Source organism: Gracilinanus agilis, chromosome 2 (genome assembly GCF_016433145.1).
Source record: "Gracilinanus agilis isolate LMUSP501 chromosome 2, AgileGrace, whole genome shotgun sequence".
Classification (NCBI taxonomy): Eukaryota; Metazoa; Chordata; class Mammalia; order Didelphimorphia; family Didelphidae; genus Gracilinanus; species Gracilinanus agilis.
The window spans coordinates 461,996,717-462,015,070 of record NC_058131.1 but is presented as its reverse complement, the minus strand read 5'-3'; the positions used below and the strand labels follow the sequence as shown (position 1 = coordinate 462,015,070).

General features: G+C 37.9%; 1 protein-coding gene across 1 annotated transcript in view; it reads left to right on the top strand.

Annotated features, from left to right (window-relative positions):
- The window catches only part of LOC123237732 (protein farnesyltransferase subunit beta), an 88,353-nt gene extending 70,511 nt beyond the window's left edge, over window positions 1-17,842 (top strand). Inside the window, exons 8-12 of the mRNA XM_044664844.1 lie at window positions 613-742; window positions 3,242-3,374; window positions 13,791-13,902; window positions 15,049-15,163; window positions 16,227-17,842. Of these exons, the coding sequence (XP_044520779.1) occupies window positions 613-742; window positions 3,242-3,374; window positions 13,791-13,902; window positions 15,049-15,163; window positions 16,227-16,352 (616 nt within the window). The 3' untranslated portion in view covers window positions 16,353-17,842. The remainder of the gene's footprint in view (window positions 1-612; window positions 743-3,241; window positions 3,375-13,790; window positions 13,903-15,048; window positions 15,164-16,226) is intronic.
- Window positions 17,843-18,354: the final 512 nt, after the last annotated feature.

Here is an 18,354-nt window from a genome sequence, read left to right as displayed (position 1 = left end):
CTCTCCCTCTCCCTCTCCCTTTCCCTCTCCCTCTCCCTCTCCCTCTCCCTTTCCCTCTCCTTCTCCCTCCCTCCCTTCCCCCCACCTCAATCCCTCTCTGTCTTTCTTTCTTCCTCTTCCCTTTTGTCTAAGGCAGAAAAGTGGTAAGGGCTAGGCAGTATGGTAGCTGGAAGTGAGGCCAGATTTGAATCCAGATCCTTCTGATTCCAGGTCTGGCTCTACCCATTGTGCCACCTAACTGCCCTGATATTATGAATATTGCTAACTTCTAAATGGTAACTGTTATATTTAATCTGTATGTTCCCATTATTTGTTTTATTTAAAAAAACTCTTTAGTTTCTGTATCGATTCTAAGGCAAAAGATGTGTAAAGGCTAGGCTTTTGGAGTTAAGTGATTTGCCTAGGTCACAAGGCTAGGAAGTATCTGAGGCCTGACAAATCCAGAATCTCCTATCTCCAGGCCTGATTCTTAATCCACTAAGCCACCTAGTCTCTCCCCATCCATCCCCTCTCATTCCTTTCTTAGAAGAAAGGAAATATATTTTGTGAATTATACATAGTGTTGGCATCAGTTAGGTATACCTGACCGCTTCTGTATGTTTCCCTTTATAGGTGTCAGAACTGGGAAGGTGGAATTGGTGGTGTGCCAGGCATGGAGGCCCATGGTGGCTATACTTTTTGTGGACTGGCAGCACTAGTCATCCTCAAGAAGGAGAAATCTTTAAACCTGAAATGTTTGTTAGTAAGTACCTTCGTGTGCAATCTCCAGCTCAGTGCCTTAATGTTGACTCTTATTATTCAGTGACTTCCAGAATAATAACTGACTATGATGAAAGCTAACGAAACACTTGTCTTAAATTTACAAGCTACTAGTCTAAGGATCTCTAGTAAGACTAAAATTTCAGAGCAACGGCTAACCCTTTAAATGAAACAATGAAAAAGGTGCTAACCTATTGGCTAGCTGTTGGAGATGAGAGTGAAGGTAGAAAGAGGAACCTTTGCCTTCAGTCTCAACTCATTTTTTCCTCTTTTGTATTTTATAGCACTGGATAGAATAAAAGGTATGCTTGTATGAATTCCATGGAGAATATATGGCTGGGCTATTCAGGATCCTCCTTGAAGACATGTCAGTGAGCCACAGTATAATTCCTTCATGCTTACAAGTCTATAGCCATAGTCTAGTTGGTTTTTTTATCCTTAGAATATGAAATATGTCAGTAAAAGTAGCCAGAGGAGACCATGAATTTTTCTTTTACAGACCAAGATTGTTATGCCATGCATATGCAGCACCTTACATTTCAGTGAGTATTCAGAGTACAATTAAGATGCCAGGTAACTGCATTCAGAGTGTGGCTCTTTCATTTTCTTAAGAGATACTTATTGGACTTGGGGCCACTGGCAATATTCAACATGACATAGTCAGCTACTCACATATAAATTCATCAGAGCATGTTATATGTACTCTGCTAAGGCCTGATACACAAATATATATACACTCTTAAGCCATAAAAGGGACTGAGTTCCTTTTTTGTATTTTATGGAGAGTAGGCATACTGACCATGAAGTAGACAAGGCTATGCTGGCACTGATGCTCAGCTCCTCACTCATCACTCCCTTAAAATTTCAGGGGTAACCCTGGACCCATCACTGAGCTGCTAAGGTACTTTTTCTCTAATTAACAAGCCCTTCAGAGATACCAGCAGAAGAATTGTATTCATCCTCAGGCTCCCTTAAAGAAATATTCACAAAGAAATGGCCTTGTGTAATGGTCTGAGGGTCATTACACTCATAATTCTGGTTGAATGACAAGGGGTACAAATATAATATCTCAGAGATCAGGAGCATGATAGTAGTGGATGTTAGCCATAATGGTGATATGTTTAGAGAAGCATCTCTGGGGCAATTAGGACCCTAACCATAAGAAAGCTTTTATCAATTAAAACAGAATAAAATCTAAAAAAAAAAATTAGAGTGGGCCTAAAAGTAGTTTAAAAAAAAGAAAAGAAAACCTACTGGGATACATAAGAATATGAATTAAAATAAAAGGTCCACCACTTCTCCAGTATTAGTATTTATTCCTTTTAGATTACAATTTACATCACTACCATTCAGTGCATTGATATTGCAGATGGCCTAACCCTGTGCTTTAATTTTTAATTCTACCATAGGATCATGGGTTGATTGAAGTCTGAGACTAGAGGAGTCCTTAAGTACTTATATAGTCTTTCTCTTACCTCTACTTTATTGAGATATTGAGAGATAAACATTAAATGGCTTATTTTCTCCCCTTTCCATAATTCTAGGTCTCCAATTCTCTTACTATCTTGATTTAGTGTCTGACTAGCTCCAAGGTTTCTTGTGAGGAGAATATCCTGCAACCTATTCTTCATGGCCCTTTGACTGCTCTGGGAATGAATAGTAATATAGTTGTGTAATATTATTGGGGGGGGGGGGAATGACATTTAATCAGCTCTCTGGTTGTATTCCCTCTAAAAGCCAAGACCCTATCTTTAGCTTTGTAGATATATAAACTTAGAAATTAGATCTCAGTGCCTGGGAATGGGATGTATTATCTATCAGTTTTGAATAAATGATGTTAAAAGCTCCAGAATAAATTATTTTTTAGTTTCAGCTTAATGGGATTCTTTTTTTGGAGATCAGTGGAGACAAGACTTAACAGAACTATTAGTTCATTGTCTATACTAATACATTTTGTACTCATTTCTGCTACTGTCTTGCTAAGAGACCTACCTTGGGCAATTTATTTTCTATTCAATCTTTAATTTTCCCAGGTTTCAAGTGGGAGTGGGGATACTTACTCAATGTAGGAGAAACTTGAGATAGCTGAGGAGCAAGAAACAGGATATTTTTAATTAAAAGGATCAGGTTAGTTAGTGAAAAATGACAAATTACAAGCTTTTATTTTCTTACACCTAAATTTTCATGTGAATTAACACTTTAGCTTGATGCTTAGGAGTTGGTCACAGCCTTAGGAGAGAAAGAAACTCTTGGCTCTTGAGGCCATTTGTTGATAAGTGAAGGTTTTTAAATTATTTTTGAAGTTTAAAAGCTTCCCTCTCACTTTCATTACATTGAAGGATGAGATGGTGGGAAAATCTCTAAGGTCAGGATTCTAAGAAACTACTTCTTTCTAAGAAAGAGTCACTAGGGATCACATGTTCCTGGATCTTGTCTCAGCTGTAGCCTGCGACCACCTTGCTTTTTGTTTTTTTGTTCTCAGCAATGGGTGACAAGCCGGCAGATGAGGTTTGAAGGTGGATTTCAGGGCCGATGCAACAAGTTAGTGGATGGCTGTTATTCTTTCTGGCAAGCAGGGTTACTGCCACTGCTCCATCGAGCACTGCATGCTCAAGGTGAGTACAAGATGCAAGTGAGTTGCAAAGTTGCCAATGCTAGAGAAATGAATAAGGTTTCTAATTAGTTGAAAGGTCCATAGCGCTCTTTTTAGGCGCTTTGACATGCAATATGCCTACTTAGATATGGTGACTGAGCCTAAGTAAATTGTGCCTTGAGGAATAGTAAGAATGGATATTACTGGATAAAGTTCTCAAATTGTCATTTGAACCTCACAACAACTCTGTGAGGTAGGTACTGTAGATATTAGCATCTCCTTTTTATATATGAGAAAACTGAGACTTAAAAGGGCTAAATCACTTGCCTGTGATTTCCTAACACAAGTTAATATCACAAGCAGGATTTCAGCATTGGTCTTCCTGATTCCATTTGCAACATTCTAGCTAATAAACCCTGTTGCAAATAAGGTAGATAATGTGGTTGTTGTTTGAGGAACCCAAGCTGTACTTTGATCATTGCTGCTCTGAATTGACTAAAATAGAATCTTTCACCTTTCTAATCCACACAGATGATACTGCTTCTGTACTAGGTGGTGGTGCTGGTCCTCTTTCCTCTTTATAAAGTACTATAGCATGTATCATGACAATTTAGTTTCAAGCAACCCTTCCCCTTCTAGAACTGTATAATAGTTTTATATGATGAGAAAGCCTGTACTGTGTGGTCAGATAAATGAGAGAAAAGGGAAAGAAAGGTTATTATCTCAACATATCTTTAAGTAACAGAGAACACAAATGTCATGACCTAGAACATCTATTTCTGTTGATTAAAACTGGCTATTTAATTGTTTTCTTGCTATTAATAATTTTTAAAATGCATTCAACACACTTATGATTAACATGGTGATGTGTTAGGACCTTAGGGAATGTAGGTCTCTTAAAAGTACTCCAACAAATTTCTAAAAATTCACCAAAAGAAATAATAATAAAGAAAACCAAAGAAAAATAGCTCCAAGCTCCTCCATCCAGTTGTTGCACAAATTGGACTGCTGAGATCCTGAAGACATTTTGAGTGGAGATAAGTCAGAAAACATGGGAGTCCCAGTGCCCAGGCAGCCATAGCAGAAGACTAGGCTAAGCAGCAACCAGGCAGCACGTTACTAAAGAAAGGCATGCTGGATCCATAGAAAGGAAACAAGTTCATTGTAGCATCTGGGCAGTGATATATCTGGGTCTTACAGGAGACCTGATTTTTTAGTGCAGTTAATAATAAGCTGTTGGGAATCATTAGCTAATTCCTGGTTCTGAACTGTTCAAGGAAAAGGAGAAGAAGAGAGAGAAAGGGTTGAGGAGCCACCAGAAGACCCAGCCATAAACCAGGGAATATGTGTAGAGGGTGGAGCTTAGACTTAACCATTTGACAGCAGAATTAGTATGTTCCAGATTAAAGAACGGAAAGGGTCAAACAGGATCTGATCTAAGTGTATGGGAGGGACCAGGGTTTTTCTTCAGTACAAAATCCTAGTCCCACAACTAACTGAATAGAAGTAAATGCTTAACATGGTTTAAAAAAAGAAAAGAAAAGAAAAGAAAAATACTACAGATTGAAAGAAAGAAGCCTATGGGATAAATCCAGGAGAATCTCAGAGCAATAGATAGATTAGCCACCAGGACTTTGAGAGTGCCTCTAAGAGGTGAAGCAAGTGGGAGAGAAAGGAAAGAAAGAAGGAGAGAGGGAGAGAGGGAGAGAGAGAGAGAGAGAGAGAGAGAGAGAGAGGGGGGGGGGGGGAAGAAGAAACGAACAAACGAAGGAGAAAAGCATTAGAAGAAAAACTGCAAGATAGCTTAAGATAGAAAGTTGGAAAACATGGAAACAATAGACTCTTTGTAAAAGGGAATGGAGCAATCAGAACTCAGTAACAATAAGAAATATTAAAATAAAATCAAAAGATTGAAAAGTTATAAAATGTATATGTATCTGCTGTCAAAATTAGCTGACCTGGAAAACAATGAGGAATGGAAAGTTAAAACTCATCAGAGCCCCTCAAAACCATGACCATGCAAAAGATCTGGATAACCATCTTTCACATAATACAAAATTCTTTAGGTCTATTGGAGCTAAATGACAAAGTGAAAGTAGAAAGAATCTACCTGTTTACCATCTGAAAGAAAATGTATATTGAAAAAGCTCATAGAAAGAAAACTAGCCACATTCAGAGGAAGGACTGTGGGAAGAGAAATACAGAAGAAAAACAACTGCTTGAACACATGGGCTGATGGGGATGTTATTGGGGATGTAGACACTAAATGATAACTCTAGTCCATCTATCAATAATATGGAATTAGGTCTTGATCAATGATACATGTAAAACCCAGTGGAATTGTGTGTCGGCTAAGGGGGTTTTGGGGGGTTTGGGGTAGAGGGAAAGAACATGAAACATGTAACTAGGGGAAAATATTCAAAATTAAAATTAAAAAAAAAAGGAAGAAAAACCTCATAAATGCCAAAGCTGAAAACCTGAGTTCTCTGGTAAAAGAAAAATATTACTAACTGCCATAAGGAAAGAATTCTAGTAATGGAACTAACAGTCAGGATTATACAAGACCTAAGAGCTACAAAGCTGAGTGTTTTTAACCTGCTGAGTGAAAAAAAAAATTGGACTTTTAATAGGTACAGACTTTTAAACCTTTCAGAAGAGAAGACCTGAGTGGGGTAGAATCTATGAAATGCAAACACAAGAGACAAAAGAAACCTGGAAGAGCAAATTCATCTGAGCAATATGAAAAGGTTAAAAGATGAAGTATTTACATTCAAATAGAAAGAGAAGAGACAAGTGATCTTTCAAAATGCCACTGGTTTCTATTGTCATAGAGGAAATAAAAGACAAAGGTAGGGCCTGGGGGTGGCCTAATTCCTTTCTGTTGTTTATTAGAGAGGAAAAAAAAAACCAGGGAGAGAGGGTACACTAAGGATGAAATGAGGAAGAAGAGGAACTTCCTTTTTCTCATGCTGCTAAGTAGCTGTGTGGATGAAGTGCTGGGCTTGGAGACAGAAGACAAATCCTGCCTTAAATGCTTCCTAGCTGTGTGATAGGGGACAAGTTACTTAACATCTCTGAGTTTTAGCTTCCTTATCTCCAAAACTGAGATAACACATGAAGAAAATTCTCTTTAAGAGAAGCTAATGGAAGGGAAGTTTTTCAATATCTTATTTTAATATCCCATGAAATTTCTTTCATGTTCTAGTGAAAAGGGAGTATTTTATTTTAGTCAGACTAATTGGAGATTGGTACATATTCTAAAGGAGTGGCTTTATTGAAAATCCTTTCTAAATTGGACTTTTAAGTAAGATACAGATTTTTGCACATTTTCCCTCATTCTTATATACTGTTGTGTCCTGTCAAGATTTTACAAAACACAGAGATAGAGTCCTTAGTAACCTCCAAATCCAGGCTATAGGGACTTGTGTTTTTGGTCTTAGCATTCTTTGACCATGTTTCAATTAGGGGTGGGTTGTCGTACTTAGTCTTTAGCTTTTTTTACTTATATGGAAGTAGAAATTGAGTTTTAAAATTTTTTTCATTTAATTTAGACTATTTTTCCATGGTTACATGATTCATGTTCTTTCCCTCCCCTTCTTTATCCCCCCCCCCATAGCCAGTGAGCAGTTCCACTGAGTTTTACATGTATCATTGTTCAAAACCTATTCCAGTATTATTAATATTTGCAATAGAGTGATCATTTAGAATCTACATCCCCAAACATAACCCCATCAAACCATGCGATTGAGCAAATGTTTTTCTTCTGTGTTTCTACTCCCAAAGTTCTTTCTCTGGATGTGGACAGCGTTCTTTCTCTAAGTCCCTCAGAATTGTCCTGAATCATTGCATTGCTGCAATGAGAAGTCTATTACATTCAATTGTGCCTCAGTGTATAAGTCTTTGTGTATAAGGTTCTCCTGGTTCTGCTCATTTCGTTCTGCATCAATTCCTGGAGGTTGTTCCAGTTCATATGGAATTCCTCCAGTTCATTATTCCTTTCAACACAATAGTATTTCATCACCATCAGATACCACAATTTTTCAGCCATTTCCCAATCAATAGACACCCCTTCATTTTCCAATTTTTTGCCACCACAAAGAGCATGGCTATAAATATTTTTGTACAAGTATTTTCCCTATTATCCCTTTGGGATACAAACCCAGCAGCTAGTCTTTTAAAGCCCTTTGGGCAAAGTTCCAAATTGCCTTCCAGAATGGTTGGATTAATTCACAACTCTACCAGCAGTGCATTAGTCTCCCAATTTTGCCACATCTCCTCCAACATTTATTACTTTCCTTTGCTGTCATAGAAATTGAATTTTGAAGACCTTTTTCCTCTGGTATAGAAAGGCTATGAAAAGACAAATGTTTTGGTTGATAGTACAGTAGAATTATTGATCTTTTGGCATACTTGTCAAGAGGTTCTTTGTGTAGCAGACACATTCCTGATATGTAAATATGGCCACTCTATAACTGTCAGAAAAAATCTGGAGAGAGGCAGAGCAAGTCAGTCCTGTGACAAAGTCTTCCTTGGCAGGGAGGAAGGGTGAGAAGAGTCACTTATTGATATTTTCATTACTTTGACTAACATTTTATAGGATTTTTTTCATATGTGCTTTGCTTATAAAAAGGTTACCTATCATTGCTGCATCTGTTTTTTTCATTGATTTAAAGGGAAAGCTTTCACTTCTTCAGATATTTTAGACTTTGGACATAATGAGGCCAGGGGTAAGAAAAGGAATGCATGAGGAAGAACTGTTATGAGCAACATATAACATATATCAAACCTCCAGGAGGAGGGGAGGGAATTAAGACAAGAGGAAACAAATTTAATCCCGGATCTACATCAATAGATAAGAACTGTAAGAATTTAAATTTAGCTTTTATGCTAATATGAGAATTCTAAAGTAATATTGTGGTCACTGATTTAAAAATCTTACAGCTTAAGTCAAAATGACTTTTAGCAGCTTTATTTACAAAGAGGTGGAAAGAATAAAAGTGGAAAAATCTATAAAATCTAAATCTATAAAATCTAAAAAGTACTGCCTAGCTACAAATACCCTAAGTTTAATCCTAATGTCTCCAGACTACAAGTGCAAATCCAAAAGCAAATCTCACCAGAATCCAAAGTCCTAATTAGGAAGCTGAAATCTAAAGAGCCAGGAGAAGCCGAAGAATCCGCTGAGAATCTTCAGTGCACATGAGGCCAAGAGCACCAAGAATCTCACCAGAACTCACACTGAAGGGAGTGTCCCACCGAAGTGTCAATGAGCAGAGAGGGTCTCCTCACTGAAGAGCCAATGAAGGAATCACTCCACTCACCACTGCAAGCTAACGCAGGATCCAAGGGAAGCATCTCTTCAAGCACCAAGGCAGGAATGACTCCAAGCCAGATGATCCGAAGAGAGAAGTCCTGAATCCAGGAATCCATGGCCTTTTTATAGTCCTTTTTTCATATCACTTCCCTCTCTTCCCCTCTTCACAGGAACCCATCACAGCTTCCAAACTACTTAGCCCTACCTAGGGCTGCACAGTCCCCTTTGGAGGTGAGGGTTTTTGACTAGTGAACTCTTCCACCTAGTGACTGGTCAAGTGTTAAGTAGGGGTGTTTTCAGCTTTTGATTGATTAAACTAAAGGTTGTTGATTGTTAGAAATAACAAAGAGAGATAATTCTATCTTCACAGAACAATCAAAGTATACTCAGAGCTTATATAGATAAAACTACAAAATTTTACAGAAATAAAATAAGACCAATAATTAGAGATTTACTGTTCATAGATAGGTTGTACCTGCTATAACAAAAATGACTGTGCTTTGGTGTTATACCATCTAACTGCTGTGATAGTTATTACTCTATAGCTTTAGATAAAATAATAATAGAATTCATTTGGGGGAACACAGAATCTAGATTCTCATGGGAAATAATGGGGAAAGAAGAAAGAAACTGAAGTGAAGAGTATTACCAAAGCAGTAATTCTTAAAAACTATTAAGTAGGGGCAGCTGGGTAGCTCAGTGGAGTGAGAGTCAGGCCTAGAGACAGGAGGTCCTAGGTTTAAACCCGGCCTCAGCCACTTCCCAGCTGTGTGACCCTGGGCAAGTCACTTGACCCCCTTGCCCACCCTTACCAATCTTCCACCTATGAGACAATACACCGAAGTACAAGGGTTTAAAAAAAAACAAAACTATTAAGTATTCTATATAAAAGTTGGTCAGTGAACAGATCAGATAAGCAGGATGCTAAAGCAATTGGAAATAGCTGTTTAGTATTTCATTAAACTCAGGAATAGGTGTACTGGGTATTTTTGGAAGACTAGTCCTTCTGGTGTGAGGACTTGCTGAGCCCATTATTTTCAAGGCTGCTTTCCTCTTTTGGTGCCCACCTGCCCCCCAGCTCTTACCTGTGACTCCATGTCAGGCTTCAGACTCTTTGGTGAGTTAAATAGGTGTCTATCCCAAGCATGAGAGGACTTCCCCAGGACACTAGGCAGTTGTGAATAATTTGTTCAAACAAGTCATGAAGGCAGCTGCCTAGTGGGAAATGGGAAGGAAAGGAGAGGGTAGATCAAGAGAGGGATTAGTCATAAATAAAACATTCTCTAAAGATATCTATAGTTATATATAGGCCATATACATACATAATATTTATAGTTCTTCTAATGACAAAGAATTGGAAACTGAAGAGGTACTTATCACCTGAAGGTGGAATGAGGGGTGGGGGGACAGGGAGATGGAAGAACAAGTTCTGATGTTCTAATGTGGTAGAATACTATTAGGCTGTAGGAAATAATGAAGATGGTGTTAGCTAGGTGGCTCAGTGGATTGAGAACCAGGCCTAGAGTTGGGTTGAAATCTGGCCTTGGAGGCTTCCTAGCTATGTGACCCTGGGCAAGTCATTTATTTTTTTTTGAAATATATTTTATTTCATTAAATATTTCCCAATTATGTGTAAAAAATTTAACATTATTTTTTTTTTAATTTGAATTCTAAATTCTCTTTCCCCTAATATTTCCCACTTTTTGAGATGGCAAGCAATCAATTATATATGTGAAAGACATTCAAAACATTTCCATATTAACCATGTAGCAAAAGAAAACACAAATAAGAAAAATAAAGTAAGAAAAATATGGTTCATCATTTCTCTCTCAAGGTAGATAGTATTTTTCACCATACATCCTTGGAATATCTTGGATAATTGAATGGCAGTAATTATGTGTGTAATCTCCTATCCTCTGACCAACTACGGAATATTTCAGAATGCGAATCGATTTAATTACTAGCCATGATTCTAAAAGATTCATGATGATTTCATCACCCACTTCCTTATATAGAGGTGAAGAATTCAGAATGTAAAATAAGACTTTTTTTTTTTACATGGGCAATGTAATTTGTTTTGTTTGACTATACATATTTATAACAGGGACTTTGCCCCCCATTTGAGAATGAAAACATTCTGAGGGAGAGAAGATGAATTTCTGTTTATTGAAAAAAAGGTAATTAAAAATAAAAACAATATCATAGGCCCATTAGCATTCTTCAATGGAGAAAATTCATGATGTCAAATATTTTTTCTGGCAGTTTATATATATATATATACATATGTGTATATATATGTAATTTTTTGTAATTGATTGCTTTTATGTGTGTGTCTATTTTTTAAGGTTATTTTATTTTTTATTTCATTTTTGTAAGTGAACAATCCCATAACCTCAAAACATATACCCAAATAAATAAGTGATGAATCATATGTTTTCATCTGCATTTCTACTCCAACAGTTCTTTCTCTGGATATGGATAGTGTTCTTTTTCATAAGTCCTTCAGAATTATCCTGGATCATTGTATTGCTGTTAGTAGCAAAGTCTATCACATTTGATCATTCCACAATACTGCTGTTACTGTGTACAATGTTCTCCTAGTTCTGCTCATTTCACTATGTATCAGTTCATGTAGGTCTTTCCAGCTCTTTCTGAAATCATCCTGTTCATCATTTCTTATAGCACAATAGTATTCCATTGCTAACAGATACCACAATTTGTTAGCCATTTTCCAATTGAAAGACATCCCTTTAATTTCAGCAGTTTAAACTACGTGTAAAAACAAAAATTTTGAGTTCCAAATTCTCTCTCCTTCTCTCCCTTATCTTTCTCTGAAATGCAACTAGATGTTGATTTTACATGTATTGTCATGCAAAATATATTTCCATATTAGGTGTGTTGCAAAAGAAATTTTGCACAAATATAACCAATGCAATGAAGATTAGTAGGAAAGCAGAAAACTGGGAAAATATTTTTACATCAGGTATCTGGTAAACACCTCATTTCTCAAATACATAGAGAACTGAATCAAATTTATAAGAATACAAGTTATCACCCAATTGATAAATGGTTAAAGGATATGAAATGGCTTTGTGGTTCCTCTGGCTCTTCCTTCATCATCTTTATTTCCAGCAACTATTGTGAGGGAGACTGGGTTTCATTTGTGGGGCCTTAGATTGGGAGACTTTCCATTTGTGTCTGAACCTTGTGGGCTTAGCCTGAGGGACTGGCAGTTTTCAGATGAAGAAATCGAAGATATCTTTAGTCATGTGAAAAAATGCTCTAAGACACCATTGATTAAAGAAATGCAAATTAAAATGTCTGAGAGGTACTACCTCACATCTATCAGATTGGCTAGTACGATAGAAAAAGAAAATAATAAATGTTGTAGGAGATGTAGGAAAATTGGGACACTAATACACTGTTGCTGGAGTTGTGAAGTGACCCAACTTTTCTGGAGAACAATTTGGAACTATGCCCCAAAGGGCTATAAAACTGTGCATACCTTTTGACCCAGCAATACCACTACTAGGTGTGTATCCCAAAATGATTTTTTAAAAAATGAATAAGGACCAATTTGTACAAAAATATTTGTAACTGTTTTTCATGATGGTAAATAATTATAAATTGAGGGGATATCCATCAATTGGGGAATGGCTAAGCAAATTGTGGTATATGATTATAGCGAACTATTATTGTGCTATAAGAAATGATAAGAAAGATGCTTTCAGAAAAACCTGGAAAAGCTTACTTGAACTGATGCAAAGTGAAGTGAGCAGAACCAGAACACTGTATACGGTAACAGAAATATTGTACAATAATCAACTGTGAATAGCTTAACGCTATTCTCAGCAATACAGTGATACAAGACAGCTCCAAAGGACTCATGATGAAAAATACTATTCATCTCAGAGAAAGAACTGATGAAATATGAACGCAGATTGAAACATACTGTTTTCCACTTTATTTTCTTCTTGGACTTTAAAAAAAAATGTTTTCTTCCATAACATGATTAACATGGAAATATGTTTTGCATGACCACACATGAATAACATATCAAATTGCTTACTGTCTCAGGGAAGGAGAGAATTTGGAACTCAAAATGTTATAAAGTGAAATGTTAAAAAGTATTTTTACATGTAATTGGGAAAAAATAAAATATTATTGAAAAAACAGAGACTAAAAAAAGCAAGAAAAATAAAGTTAGAAAAAGTATGCTGTAGTCTGTATTCAGGTTCCACCCATCCTTCTCTGTAGGTAGATAGGATTTTTCATCATAAGTCCTTTGGAATTGTGGATCATGTGTTGCTGAGAATAGCTGTCACATTGTACTATATTGTTACTGTGTACTATATTCTACTGGTACTTCGCTTCATATCAATTCATTAGTGTCTCAATTTTCCACATCCCCTCTAATGTTTGGCATTTTCCTTTTCTGTCATATTAGTGAATCTGATAGATGTGAAGTGACACCTCAGAGTTGTAAGCACCAAATACTTTGAAATGAATTTGCATTTTATTTAAACTATTTATTTTTGAAAAGTCATTATTTATTTACATTGGAAGCTAAGACCAAAACGCAAAAACAAACAAACAAGCAAAAACAGCCTAATCCTTTTAGAGAAAAAGAACAATTTATTAAATAAATTAAGACTTATTAGAAAGTAGAGATAAAAATCACATCTCTTCCTGCTAAGAATTCTTTCTAGCTAATTAGAATCTAGTGGATGGAACCAGTATAATTTACTTAGTCACAGAAACACTAAAAGTTTCTTAAGAGGGCTAGGATGAAAGATCCTGGACCAGCCTCAAATATAAAGACAGATTAAGCAAGGTAGGATAAGTAACATCAGAACGTGAAAACCAATGTGTAATTCCCTGGAGGGAACTATGATGATGAATTGCTCACCAAGTTTGCTGCTGTAATACCAATGACATGAGTGTGCCACCACAACAATGGACCCTATTTGGTTCAATTTAGGTACCAAAGAAGATCTGGAGTGGGCTGGAGGTGAAAGCAATTATGCTTCCTTGGTATCCCTTTTTTAAGGTTGAGCCAAATTATAGTTTTTACTGGAGTCAATTTGTCTGATTTAATGTAGACTTTATTTTCCCATTCCATAGGTGATCCTGCCCTTAGTATGAGTCGCTGGATGTTTCATCAGCAGGCCTTGCAGGAATATATTCTTCTCTGCTGTCAGTGCCCTGCAGGGGGGCTTCTGGATAAACCTGGAAAGTAAGTTCTTTTTCTTTTTTTTTGACAGAAAGAAGATGGAAATTCTGAACCAATGATGGGTGTATGTTCAGCATTTTAGAGGCTGGTGTGGCATGGGATCTAGTTTCTTCTGGTTCTCCCTCAAGCTCATCTTGCTGGTGCTTTAAAGGAACAGAGTCACATTTTAGGCCCCTCAGTTTCCTTGATCCAGATACCACTGTTGGCTTCTATCCTCTTCCTGAGACACACAACTAAATATAAAAATCCCATTTCCACCATTAGTGTCCAGAGAGCTAAAGCAGAAGTAGACTGTTTTAAAAGAACAACAGGATTTAAAAGCTGATGATTGTAGCTAATAAATTGTAATCACAACAACTAATTACAGCGTTGATTAATGATGGAAAACAAATATAAGTATGCCTTTATATACTATAATTAAAAAAAACCAAATCAACTAGAAACCAATCATGCCACTATTTTCCTGCCTTCTACCTCAGCCAACTTGCTATTGATAATTAGGTCCCCAAAGGAAGTTCTACTTCAAGACCAGTAGTACTTGGCAGGTGGTCAGAAAGGACTTTTCCTGTTTCTGGAAATCTTATTTTTAATTAGTAAAAATAGATTATTCTGGTGTTGAGTACGCCTGAAGAGTTTTTCTTCATAGCCCTTTCTAGGAGATATCTATAATAAATATTCTTGTATATATATTCAAATAGTTTTATTTCTATAAATATTAAATATAAATAATTATTATACTATTTATATGTTTTATATTTATATGGGATACATAATTGTTGAACAGCCTCATTGAGTGGAGATAGAATTGATATCTGCTGAGCAGAGTGCTTAAAAGTGAAAGGATTTCCTTAAAACAATTTGGGAAAATTTCGTTTTCTGTAATTACCTGGAATGGGGGGACCAAGGTTATGAGAATGTAAGCATTCCCAGAATCTTTTGTATTTGTTGTCATATTCAGTGTATTTAATTTGCCTGTTATCTTGAATTTGGAGTCTTTAGGCAACTGTTTGATCCTAAGGTGCATATGTGTGTGTGTGTGTGTGTGTGTGTGTGTGTTTATTTTATAAATTGCATAGATAGATAGCCTTGTGGTGTTGGGCTTTTTCTATATTAGGGAATTCTCCTACTCAACAGTACTTTCCCCCCTAGGTCAAGGGACTTCTACCACACCTGTTATTGCCTCAGTGGATTATCCATTGCACAGCACTTTGGCAGTGGAGAGATCCTGTGTGATGTGGTCTTGGGAGTGCCAGAAAATCGCTTGGTAAGATAGAAGGCCTCTTACACCACAGCCTTAAATTTATTGTGTTCTTTGAGCCACCATAGCACTGAGCCTAGGGCCTAACCTGGAGCTTACCTGGAAAGCTTAATGCACTGTTGCTCAGAATAGTAGCTTTTAATTTCTAGAGCTTGTTGTTACATATTTCTTACTATGGAAAGAGCTCACAAAACTTGAGTTTCTTCCTTCATTTATGTGAGATGACTTATTTAGATGGTAATCTGTACAGACTTTATCTATCTTCCTGTTTTGAATGTTTGAAAGAACCATAGTCTAGAGAAGAACCCGGTAGTAGCCTTTGGTGTCTGCAGGTTTATTTTCTAGGGTGTAGATGCTTCCCTCTTCCTTTCTTTTCTTTTTTTTAAATTAGAAATTCATAGCTGGTTATCGTAGTCAGGTCAGCCAGCAAAAAATCTAGGAGACTTAGAGGAATCAGGCTGATAACAATTGTTGCCTGTAGTGAAGCAGTCATTGTATCCTCAAAGATCCTTAATGGAGTCAACTAAGGTTTCCCTAATGGTAAAATTCAAGTATATAATATAGCCATTATAAATTTGCATGAAATCTGTATAAGTTGCATATTTCTAGAAAGATTTCCTTTTTTTTTAGGGATTTTCAAGTTTAGAGTCCCATTACTATTTTTAATACTGCTGTTATATATTTTTTAAATTATCCATTCTTATTGACTTCAATCATTTGTACTGGCCATAGTGAAAGTAAATGCATTAAGTTCTGATCATAGGCTCAAAGCAACAGAACTAGTGCTGGTAGGGATCACAGAGACCATCTGATCCATCTTCCTCATTTTATAGTTGAGGAAACTAAGGTCCAGAGTGGTGCTTCAAAGGTTAGACCCTTGGGTAGGATTAGGTAGGATTCATGGGAGATTGATGGAAGGCTGTCATTTGGAGAAGACTTACCCAGGATGACACCCTGCTCCAGACCTGAGATTTCAGTTTTTATCTCAGAGGGAGAGACAAGAATATTAACATGGACTAGAACGCCTACAAAAGGAAGTAATAATTATGTCTATTCCTCTTTTTTGCAGCAACCTACTCACCCTGTGTACAACATTGCACCAGATAAGGTGGTCCAGGCCGTCATGTATTTCCTGCAGAAGCCCATTCCATGTGTGGAAGAGGAGGTAGCAGCAAGTTCTGCTGCCACTGACTAAAAGGCACCGTGTCCCCTCCATTCTGTGTCCATCCACTTTCCTGGTACACAACATATCCACAGTGTACACAGTGCTGTACAAAGCCTTAGCTACCATGGAGCTCTATTTTTTCCCTTTCTTAAAACACAGCTTTGTGTGTGTATATGTGTATGTGCATGCACGTGCGTGCGCGCACGCGCACACACACACACACACACACACACACGGTCCCAGGTCTCGAGAACATTGTGTTTTGTCATTGTTCTTTTTATGCCTAGGAGGCCAGCCAGACCAAAAACCAACCGGCCCATGTGAAATCACTAATCAGCTTTGGCCTAGTTATGGTGTGCTTGGGGAGCACTGCATGCTGAGAAGGAAGCGGTCTCCTTCCTGTTAGCTTCCTAAGCCTGGACAATTGTATTTAAACTAATAATGTATGTGAGTATTTTAGCATCAATTGCTGCTGTTTCTGCTTGCACTCCACTGTAAATTTGCCAGGAGAGATGCCCTTCCGGGAGTAGCAAATAAGCCCCCTCTGAAGCCATGGGATCACTTACGGTCCTTTTAAGATGTTTTCCCCAAAAGACATTGATAGGGACTCAATTGATGCCGAAGCCCCAGTGTATTTCTTTAGTTGCTCCCACCTGCTGCCCTAACTCCGGAGCGAAGGGAGATGTGGTGGGAAGGTCTATGCTGTTTTCCCTGTGGCTGGTAGAGACCGAATCCTTCTTTCCCAACACCAGAGGCCACAGTTGCACAGATAGGATTTATGCATCCTTGGGTGCTATATAGGAGACCTGGGAGACCAGTGTGGTGTGGGAAATGAGCCTCCAGCTTAAATCTGCACAGTGAGAGGAAGCAAATCTCCTGCCTCACTCCCCTCCCCTCCATCATGTACCTTTAAAACAACTTGCATCTGTGAGGGAGTCTCTGCATTAGGGCGAGGTCACTGGAGTCTGTGACATCCCATGCATCACCCACCCCCAATTCCTTCAAACTTCCCCTCCTCAAGAAGACCCCTCCCCACCCCCAGGTTAACACTACTAAGTCTTTCACTTAAATCTGACCCAGGATTCCTGAAGTGTCCTCCCTCTTGTTGGGTTGCAGAGATGAGGTGAAAGCCTCAGGACAGAGTGGCTCTTAGGTGGCCACTTAGAGTAGAACTCGTCCTGGAGAGCGCTCACGACGAGGGGAGGCTCATGGCCAGTCAGCGCCGCGGATGCCTGTCCGTGCTGAACATCTCCACGTAGTCACCTCATTCAAGGCTGCATTGTCATTTGTCTCCTGACTTGAAACCCATTTGCTGCTGCAGTTAAAGTGGAACTCATCATTACTGACCTGGACTTTGCCCAAACAGCAGCGATGGACCTTGGTGGGGTGGCTCAGAAATGCAGAATTAGGAACTTCTGCTGTCAAACTAGCCATTTTCCACTTCTCATATCCTACTGCTTTTGCTTATTGGGCTATGTATTACCTCCTTTAGATAATAAAATAGTAACATTTTTTTATTATGGTGGCATTTTTTGGCCTCTGCAGAAATAAGTAAAGTTGAAAGTTATGGATCTTGCTTTATTGATCAGCAAACATTTGTTATCTGTTATATACAAGGTAAGAAGGGAGCTGATGTTGGAGCCCAAAAGCCCCGAGTTCCAATGCTGCTTGTTATATATACCGGCTTTGTCCCTTAAGTGGGCAGGTCACTGAAGATCACGGTGCCCCAGGCAGCTCTGAAGAAGACCAAGTTGCAGATAAGTTGATCATCTGCATTGATGAAAGGGCTTTTCTCATCCAAAAATTCCACAGAGACCCAAAATCATGAGTTCAGTCCATCTCCCTATGTACAAGGCACTGCACCAGAGAGGGTAGAGAACATAAACACAAGAGCCATCATTGGAGGGAGGCACGGTTGGAAAGGCGGAACATAAATGCAAAAGGTTAAATACAGTAATATTTCAATGAATAAATCCTTTGGGGCCAAAATTCTTTTCCATAGGGTTTGTCTGGGTACGGAAGGGGGATTGGG